General features: G+C 37.3%; 1 protein-coding gene, 1 long non-coding RNA gene and 1 other non-coding gene across 4 annotated transcripts; all 3 read right to left on the bottom strand.

Annotated features, from left to right (window-relative positions):
• Positions 1-737: 737 nt before the first annotated feature.
• TRNAL-CAG (transfer RNA leucine (anticodon CAG)) lies at positions 738-818 on the bottom strand. The gene has a single exon. It is a non-coding gene; the product is annotated as a tRNA-Leu (tRNA).
• A 1,477-nt stretch (positions 819-2,295) lies between these two features.
• On the bottom strand, positions 2,296-6,254 carry LOC148854237 (alpha/beta-Hydrolases superfamily protein). The gene is made up of 3 exons (XM_088984831.1): positions 5,683-6,254; positions 4,780-5,122; positions 2,296-3,002 (listed from the first exon to the last, which is right to left on the bottom strand). The coding sequence occupies exons 1-3, from the start codon at positions 5,857-5,859 to the stop codon at positions 2,506-2,508; spliced, it is 1,017 nt and encodes a 338-aa protein (XP_088840957.1). The 5' UTR covers positions 5,860-6,254; the 3' UTR covers positions 2,296-2,505.
• A 1,859-nt stretch (positions 6,255-8,113) lies between these two features.
• On the bottom strand, positions 8,114-9,463 carry LOC148854236 (uncharacterized). Of its 2 annotated transcripts, none has more exons than XR_016112906.1 (3): positions 9,345-9,463; positions 8,414-8,681; positions 8,114-8,320 (listed from the first exon to the last, which is right to left on the bottom strand). It is a non-coding gene; the product is annotated as an uncharacterized LOC148854236 (long non-coding RNA). The 2 variants fall into 2 exon arrangements; XR_016112907.1 differs by lacking the exon at positions 9,345-9,463 and adding an exon at positions 8,845-9,166.
• Positions 9,464-9,652: the final 189 nt, after the last annotated feature.

Raw genomic sequence — 9,652 nt, 5'->3', positions numbered from 1 at the left:
GAGATTAAACTATTATTTGAGACCACCATTTATTGACTAAGTTAGTATATTTTTAGTATTTATTATATTTGTATAATTATTGTATTTTTATTAGATATCTATTATGTTTTCATTATAAATTTAGTTTCAACGATTTTGTACTTTTGCTATAAATTTTCAATAATTATCGAAGATTACACTATTGTTATTTATTAGATATTAAACTATAAATTTAACTGAAATTAGGAGTGTTCAAGGATTGATTTAGTTCAATTGCAAGTTATTTTGCCAACCAAGTCAATGTAAAGAAAGTTTGAATTTAAAAATTTGAGAATCTTTTAGATATTCTAACAAAATTATATAATAACTTTAAAATTTTTATTAAAAAGACAAAAAATAATTATAACCGATTTAATAATATTCATATTATTAATAATTATATATTTTTTATAAAATTCATCACAAAATTATATACAAACAATATAAATTATAATTTTCTGGATTATTGAATCTAAATATTATTCAAATAATAAAAATCTAACATTAAATAACAAAATATTAAAATTAATATTATTTGGAAACTACTGCTTTGAATTCACATTTCAAGTGTATGGGACGCCCTTGCTACAGGGGTTTCTGGGTAGTGGGGAACGGTTTTCACTTTTCAGTTACCTTTTTGTTGGATTTGTGGCTGTTTTTGGTTGAATGAATAACGTATTCTTAACCAAGGAAATAAAACTTGTAAATATATCAAAACCTGTCAAGAATGGGATTCGAACCCATGCCCTTTCGGACCAGTACCTGAAACTGGCGCCTTAGACCAACTCGGCCATCTTGACTGTGCTTGTTAAAGATGACAAAACAATCTTTTTGTTAAATACTGTAACACAATGAATAACACAAAACAGATGATCGCTGGCCAGTAACAGCGCTGCCGAAGTGCCAACTAACCGAAGGTTATAGTTTAAGTTTAAGAACTACGGAAGTATGCGGTGAGCATGGCCTCACCCATCATTGATTGCTTCATACAAAACAGTTTCATGCGGTCAAGTCACATAATGCATGACCTTACCGGTTTGAATTCCAATTTCCAATTCAGCTTCTTGTTTAAGAATTTAAGATGCATTAATATATAGATGGAAAGTTAAGTCCTCTAGAAAAAATAAAATAAAATAATCTAGCACACTATCTGGAAGCTACCCGTAGAGTAGAAAGTCAAGTCCTTTTGGAATGGAAGTGTGTAAATAGAGCTTTAGCGGTTAATCCTTAACTGTGGAGGATTATCCTTAGCTTTCCCCCATCTGTCAGGTTGCCCAGAGAAAGATGAAACAATTTCCTTTGCAAAAAGCATATGGTTTGGTGGTAAGTTAGGGATCAGAACCGATTCCTATACTATCCTAATCCTTGACTTAGACCCTCTTGTTTCTATAAATTGTAGAAACAGAGAAGTGCAGAAGAGGTTGACATGCTTGCCGGTCAATCCACAGGCATGTCTGACATCTAAAAGAAGTGATGCACTGGTATCTTTTTTTATCTCCTCCGGGCTCAGGGTGGATAAAGGTAAATACTGATGGAGGTTGTTTTGGCAGAAATAAAGTTTCTTCCGGTGTGGTCATCAGAAATTGCAGGGGAAGATGCATTGCTGGTTCCTGTGGTAGGTCCACGCAAAATCGCCTTTACATGCTGAGAACGTTAGCTCTTTTGGAAGGCATTAAGCTTTTGAGGTCTGTAGAAGCGGCCCAGAGTCAAGTTGAAGTTGAGAGTGATTGTAAAAATCTAGTCACAACAATTGCAAGCTTAAGTTTCGAAGTGCCCTCTGACTTCTGAGCTGTTTTTTTTATCAAAGATGCAAAAAGGTGGACTAGACTCAACTTAAAACCCTCACTCATTGCAGAACTCAAAACAAGGCTGCGGGTGCCCATGGTTTTGCTGTCAACTTGTCAAGGATCCCATATCAAATGAACTTTTCTTCTCCCAGATTTCCAGCTGGGTTCAGAAGGCTTTAGTTGATTCGGGCGACTTTTTTTTTTTTTTTGATTAAAAAGCAATCCCAGATAAACAGAAGAAAATGAAAAACAGCAGTTCAGAACTAACCAAATCTTGGTTAGCTAAAAGTTGGATCCATTCAGGCGGATCCTCTAGAAAAAACCTAACTAACTTATGGGCTACCATATTTCCAGATTCGGGCGACTTTATTGTTTAGGTGTTTTGTGTCTCTTTTTTAGGTGTTGTAGCTTTTGTCCGTCTTTCTTATTGCATACTGTTGTCCTGGATGCTTGGTTCTTGTTTAATTAAGTTTCTTGCTTACCAAAAAAATAAAAAAGATCTACATGCATTTTTTTTTTTTATCATTTGGTTCTTGAAAACTTACAAAAAATCCTCGGAGTCCTTTATAACAGCACAAACACACGCGGAAAAAAAAGGTAGAGATAGTATCAACTTAAATTTGTTTTATGAACGTATGCCATTATCAACAGTGTCGTTACTTTCATCTCTTACAAGCAAGAAAGCCAAGCAACAACACTGTTAGCACTGTGTCTCAAAGTTCTCCTGCAAGAATCTGTAAAGCTCCTCTGCAACACTAGAAGGAAATTCTTCTTGTGGGAGAAGAGACCCCGGCACCTCAACAAATTTGCCGACTCCTTTGGCTCCCTTGAGAGCATCCATTTCAGCTTTTGATCTCTTGGGCGAGTTTGCAGTTGACATGACTAGTATAGGAATCTTCCCCTCTAAAGCTGCAAAGATTTCCAGGAATTCTTCCCGGGATTTCACGGGGTCAAGCAGTCCTGTTAAGAAGGCAGCGGGCACATAGCGTGCTCCTTTCCTTTTTGTCAATGCATACCTACTCTCAATGATACCCGGGGTCACGTTCTTGGAATCAGCATAGACGTGTGATTCGTACTGGGATTGAATAGCTTTCTCATTGCTGACAAGCACATTGTACATCATCCAACCTACTGCAGGGGCCCTTAGCGTGTCCCGCAATAGCCCATACCTGTAGACCGCAACAAAGGAAAATGGTGCTCACTGTTCGGAATTTATCTTTCCTTGGGAGAATCTAAATAAATACAGTGTTTTAAATATCCAAAATAATGAAATAATCATTGATTAGGATCAGCTCATGTTCGGTTTCCTACTAAATGATGTTCCAAGCAGTATAATTTTCTATCTTTCTTTCCTATTTTTGGCAACTCTTTATTCCCCCAATAACCCTGGGGAAAGAAGAACAAATTAATAAGACATGTACATGTGTTCTAACAAAGACAGTAAAATGCAACAAGAGTATAGAATGTATAAAAAGGAAAAAAAAAAGTGAACTAAAAACTGCTAAATACCTCCTTTTAGGTCTATTAAATTTTGTTTTGATTGGGGCAGAAGTGAAAAACATGTGGTAGAAAATTCATGGGATCTACTTTTCCCATTGAGCTCTGAAAAAAGAGCCAAGTGGTTTTCAGAGAATGGTGGAATTTTAGCCATGTTTATTGTCAGTTCAACGATTGACTGATAGGGGGGGGGGGGGGGGTAGGGGGGCGGCTAGTCATTCATTCCCTTTATCACAAACAGAATCTGTGTGAATTTTCCACTTCCACCCCACTATCCAACAGTCTTCATGAATTCTTCCAAAAGGTGAAGAGATACAAAGAGAAACAGGACCCCAACAACAAGAATATAAGATGCACAAGAAAAGTAAAAGTTCGAATTATAAATTGCCAAGCCACTTGCATCATCTAAAATCTGTAAACAGTTTTTGCTACAAGGAAAAAATATACAAAGAAATAAACTCCAGAGTCCAGAACATGTTTAAACATTAAAGCACACTAAACTGGGTTAAAATCTCTCATAAGAAAGAATGACCTTGAAACTACAAACACAAACAATTACTTCCTTTCCATATACATACATACACGGAGATTTGAGTATACTATTCTAGAATGAAATAGATAGTGTTTGAAATAAATTCATTTTTTGCCTGTTGCATTTTTCAATTTGTCACATCATTATTCTGCATAGTGGGCAACAACACTATTCCAAAGTGCCTTTCTCAGTTGTTACATCTTAACTGCACCAAGATATTTGCATTTTCTTTACCAAATAAGTTTCTACTATAAACACTGCCACAACACTTTAAGGTGTTATTGATTGAGGTAAAACAGCAAAACCAAAAAATAGGGACTTTCCTAACACCCTGTTAATGATTACAGGATTTTCAAGCAAGCAAGGTCTAATTGACTTATCAGGGAAGTAAGGAATGCATGTTATTTGCAATTCACATAGATGATTTCAAATCTGAACTTGGAATCAAAGAAAAGCCTTGGTGATTCAACAATAGCATGTCTTTTATGAAATCAAACAGATCCAGAGTCCAGACATGGTTTTTTACCATACTTAAATAGTCATTTGTAGTTCCATTGGCTCAATGAGTAAGTAGTTGGTGCAGCTGAGTCAAGACTCTCAGGTATCTGGATGACAATAACAAATTTCTGAACAATAAATGGAGGTATGGCTAACGCTATTCTCTGCTTGGATATTAGTTTACTAAATTGGCCAATAAAGTCCTTGTGCCAAAATAGTAGAAGGATTCCTCATACAGACTTATAACAAAATCCCATAAAATCCTTGACATGTTTATCAAAGAAAACAACAAAACAAAACAAAATCCCTTTAACAAGACAGATTGGTCAAAGACAAACACCTTCTATGCTATAGAGTGCTAATTTGAAAAGTATTCAGAATATGCCAATTGAAAGAACTTATTAGAAAATAGCAACATTGAAGCCATTCAGAATTACAATCAATGTATAGTTGACACAATAAGAGACAATGTACCTGAGTAGCTTATTGGACTATCAGGTGCATTCATAAACTCAACCAGGAATTTCTCCATGACATCTGCATTGTATTCGAACTTTGGCCTATCAGAGTAACCAAGACCAGGCCAATCAACAATGGTAGCCCGCCAATTAACTTTCCCATTTCTGGCAACAATATCTTTTGCCACTGATCTCCATTCTTCAACAGTACTGACATCAGAAATGGTGGGTATCATAAGGATATTCTTACAAGGCTCCGAATTCTCCCTATTATGTTCTTCATAATAAATTTTAACAGAATTGTCGTTGAACTTCCACTGCCAATTACCGGTCTGAGAAAAACCACAATCAATAAGAAGTAAGAACCATTTGTTGCCTGATAAAGCTTATTCATAATAGAGTTAGTATAAGAAAAGAAACAGAAAGGGAAAAAAAGATTAGCATGGCATTCATAACCAGGTAAAATCCTGAAACTGGTTTAGTTGACATCTTATTTGTAAAAACCTGTGGAGTGTTAATTTGAGTTTTACTAGCTTGTAGGGAGGGGGGTGTTATTTCATCAAGTGGATTCAAGTTCTAGAACACATAAAAATGTCGGCCTAGTTCTTTTGACTAAGATCATGTTCTAAATCTTTTCTATGGAGAGCTACTTCCAAGCACAATTGACGGATAATTGACTAAAAATTTAGCAAGAAAGGTTCAATCTTGTTTCCGGTAGTAGGGGTTTAAGTGTTCCGACAACTCATAAAGTGTCAATTCTGAATTTAAAACGATACCATCATACCATGGGAAAAGAAAATCAGCAAAGCATTTGTATTTCATAAAAAACATATGAAAGAAGAAATCAGGGAGACCAACTAGCAAGGCAATTAAGAAGACGAGTCTGTCATACCTTCGATGGGATCGAGGATTTACCGGCGGTGGAAAGCTTGGAATCATATAAAGTGGCTGAGGCTTTGATTGCTAAGAATTGTCGGAACTGTGGAAACCGAGAAAGAGAAGATGGATAATATTTACTGGAAAAGCGGGTAGTAGATGGGGAGAGGTATAATGTTGCAGAGGATGCCATAGCTGTGGAAGGGGAGCGGATCTAGGGTTAGGGTCAGCGCTGAAGAAGTGTCAGTCAGGCTTTGAATGCATTTTTTTTTATTATTCTTATATTTCTGCTGATATTTTTCCACGCCTGGACGTCGAGAGGAGCCTTCTCCACCTAAACCCACAAAGTCCATAACCACCGATTCCAAGACTGTGGCTAACGTGCGCCAGAGGAAAAAATGTGTACTGTTTGACATTTCCGAGCGGTACCGTTAACAGTTAGACGGTCGGGTCGGCTGTTGTGACATACCCACCCGAATTCGGATTACTTGAACGCTTTGGCTGTTTAGCGGGCTGTCGAACCAATGATGAGGTTCGACAAGGTGCAGCACGAACCTTATCATTGGTTCCACAGCCTGCTACACAGTTAAAACATTCAACCAAATTAGGGATGCCAACAAAGTAGATGGGGGATGCCTCCTAATCCGTTCTTGCCCCAAAATAGAAAAATCCATAGTGAGTTGGATTTTGAGAATTCAAACCTTCTCCACACATGAAAACATAAACTCTCTCCAACCCTACCCTCCCCACATTCAAGTAGGGGTGGGTTGGATTTAAAACTCACATCTAATTTCTTATTATTTCTTGTCGGTAATAACTAAGTAAAATAACACAAATAAATATCAAGATTTCTAATTATTTGATTAAGACATGTTGGAAACCCATAAATTATCAATTATCCTTCACATAAAATTCAAAATATTATTAAATTCAACACCTATTACATAAAACTTATATGCTTTCTAACAATATGAGTTGGGGAGGATTGGATTTAGCCAAATACCATACCCTACCTGTACTCGTACCGGCTGTAGAATCTCAAAACCCGTACCCACCCTAAAACCCATCATGTAAGCAACAAACCCGTCCATCAAGGAAGGTAGGGGCAGATATACCCACTGAGTATGGTAGAAATAGTCATCCCTAAGCTAAACCTTGCTCCCACACAACATCTTAGATCTTACTTGTTTTTATGGTCAGTGTAAGATCATGTTGGTATAGGATTGGAACATATTTTGTTAGTAGGTGATTGGAACTCCTCACCAGAATCATCTCTACTCTCTACAAAGTTATAAACCACTAAACCTTTTTTATGACAATTCTTTGAATTCACGTCTATGCCTCACAAAGTGCTCCCCAAAAACATTCCACAACACATCCCAACCGTGTACTGGGAACATCTCCCAATTACAAGACAGGAGATGTTCCCAATGCACTGAAATGTGCATGTCGGGTACAAGATATGGTTAACTACAAATTTCATTCTAATGCCCCATCCGATGCGAGTTGCACCACTAATCAGTTGCTGTTAGAACAAAATCATAGACCTCTATGGGGTTTCGGATTCTGAATTTGGGAATCTAATATAGTTAAGTCCGTTTTCAAAAACCACTGTTTTAGTTTACCCTTCCCTGTACCCTAATGAGATGGTTGAATTCCAAAGTCCGGATCTCCTGCCCATGTCTACCCACATAACATGGCAGTCACACATGGAGAACAATTCATCCTCCTACATAGTATTATGCAGGGGAAAATGTTCCCAATTCACGAGGATAGTGTATTGTGGGTAGATGTGGGCAGATTTCTTGTGGACAGGAGATCCGGAGTCAAATCCCACAGGTTCAAGCTCGAAGTATTTTCAACAATTTGAAAGTTTTCAAGGAAGATACTTTCATATGGAACTATTTTTATTGTTTATTAATTACTATAACGTTTTAGATTATCAAAGAAAAAAATTATTTTGAAATTAGGAAATAGGAACAATAAAAGACTGCAGGGTGATTTTTAGAAGGGCAAATTTTTTAAACTACCCCTACTGTTTAGCAGTTTTAGCTAGCTAATTGATAAGTTGCTCCTTAGGCTCAGTTTGGAAGGAGTACAAATGCAAATTTGTAGAGTGCAAAACCTTATATTTTGTATATATTTGCATTGTACACATTTGTATTTGTACTCCTTCCAAACTGAGCTTAAGTTCTGTTTGGAAAAAGTACAAATGAGAATATGTACAGCACAAAATAATACAAAATATAAGGTTTTACACTCTACATATTTGCATTTGTACTCCTTCCAAACTCAGCCTTATTGTTTAAGTATTATCTTAAATCATCTTTATTGTTTCCCACAATAAAGATGATTTAAGATGTCCCTTTTGCCTTTAATCACTTTCATAATAAACACTGTTCATTCTCCCCTTATTCGAAAGAGACAGGCTAGAGAGAGATGCATACCCTCCAAATCTTCGAATCACCTTTCTCTAAGAGTTGCTTCCGGTTGTTGTCAAAGACGAAGAAGTCGAGAGGGAAAAAATAGAGAGCAAATGCAAGAGCAATGAATCACCGTTTTCTAAGAGTCAAGGGATTATATCAAGTTTGCTGTCATATGCGTTAAAGCATCTCACTCTCCAAGGCACGAACTTGATCCAAAATATACACAATCTGCAGAGGAATTTTAATAAGCAGGATTATTAACTCAGACCTGTAACTGCAAGCAACAAAGGACTGAACTATGCTTCTCTTATATGAACATACCTGGCCTCCACGTTCTGGGCAAAGTAACCATGGGGTGAAAGGATAACAACATTGAAGACCGCAGGGATTTTCTTGGTTTATCATCTCTAATACACGTTCAGCAGTGTCACCCCACCCCTTCTCCACTCCAGACCAAGCTCCTGGAACTTGTGATCAAGCTCTCTGAATATGGCATATCTGGAGCAACTGTGTAGATATATTCCTCTACCTTACTCAAAACAGACTGGAGAGTATTGAGGTTCTGGATTCTGTCATTCAGCATCATTGTCTGCAGAAAACTATTAAACATTAATATCCAAAGAGCTAAAAGATTTATCTAATTTTAATTCTGAAAACTTGTTGGTCAATGGGAGAGATGATCTGGGCTATTACTTCCCCCTGTAATGGTGGACTCGGAGAAAATCAAGAAAACTAATAAAGCAATGGAAGACCTTCAGTGAAACTGATCCAAAGAGATGGTTTAGAAAGATCTGATGCAGAAGCTCAAATATCAGAGTTGCTGAAAAACAATTTAAGTCAATATTCCCTTTTAGCTATTGCTTTCAACATTTTCTCTTCCGGGTGGCATCGTCACCAAACCCTCCAGGAGTGGAGGCGAACGGCTAAACCCCTTAAACCCCAGGCCCAGGCTGAGCTACAGCTTCGACCTGTCTCCTCCTCCTGGTCCTCCATTGTCACAGAGAGAGAGAAAGAGAGAGAACCCAATCATCGGAGTACCCAGAGGAGCGGGTCGAAGAGGTTCAGATGGATCACGGCGCCGGAAAAGCACCGATCGAAGACTAAGACACGGCAACATTGAGCCAGGTATGAATTCTGTCCCAAACAGACTGATGTCCTCCATACCCATGTGCAAGAATGACAGTTGCTTTGCCAGAGAGAAAGAGATGCAGGATTTTAGTTAAAAGCAAAGAAACATAAAGCACTGAATTACCTTGAAAAAAAGATAAACAGAAAGAAATTCAGCACTTCCTGGAACCCTGCTAACATTATAGAAACATTGGATCTGAAAATCAGCGTAAAAATCCCGCTCACAAACGGTGAATTTTACCCAAGGTTTTAAAAACCCCCACAGAAACGAACCGTTCTAGTCACTGGTTTCTAGGTCAGCAGTTCAACCATCCGGATCAAACAGTTCAGACGGTTTGAGCATTTTAACAGTGATATATCATTTTACCTATTAGATTAAAATATTAGGGTAAGATGCATATAAATATAAAGAAAAAATAAAAATGGAATGAG

Source organism: Nelumbo lutea, chromosome 4, assembly GCF_056320005.1.
Source record: "Nelumbo lutea isolate HS-2025 chromosome 4, American lotus-T2T, whole genome shotgun sequence".
Classification (NCBI taxonomy): domain Eukaryota; kingdom Viridiplantae; phylum Streptophyta; class Magnoliopsida; order Proteales; family Nelumbonaceae; genus Nelumbo; species Nelumbo lutea.
The sequence above is the reverse complement of the archived record's forward strand: the minus strand, read 5'-3'. Positions and strand labels throughout refer to the sequence as shown.

What these genes read in the sequence shown, in the direction of transcription:
- LOC148854237 (XM_088984831.1), bottom strand. Translation starts at nt 5,859, where the DNA reads ATGGCATCCTCTGCAACATTATACCTCTCCCCATCTACTACCCGCTTT. An exon ending in AATCCTCGATCCCATCGAAG is followed by an intron (nt 5,123 to 5,682) that starts GTATGACAGACT and finishes GGTTTTTCTCAG; the next exon opens with ACCGGTAATTGGCAGTGGAA. An exon ending in GTCTCTTATTGTGTCAACTA is followed by an intron (nt 3,003 to 4,779) that starts TACATTGATTGT and finishes CCGAACAGTGAG; the next exon opens with CACCATTTTCCTTTGTTGCG.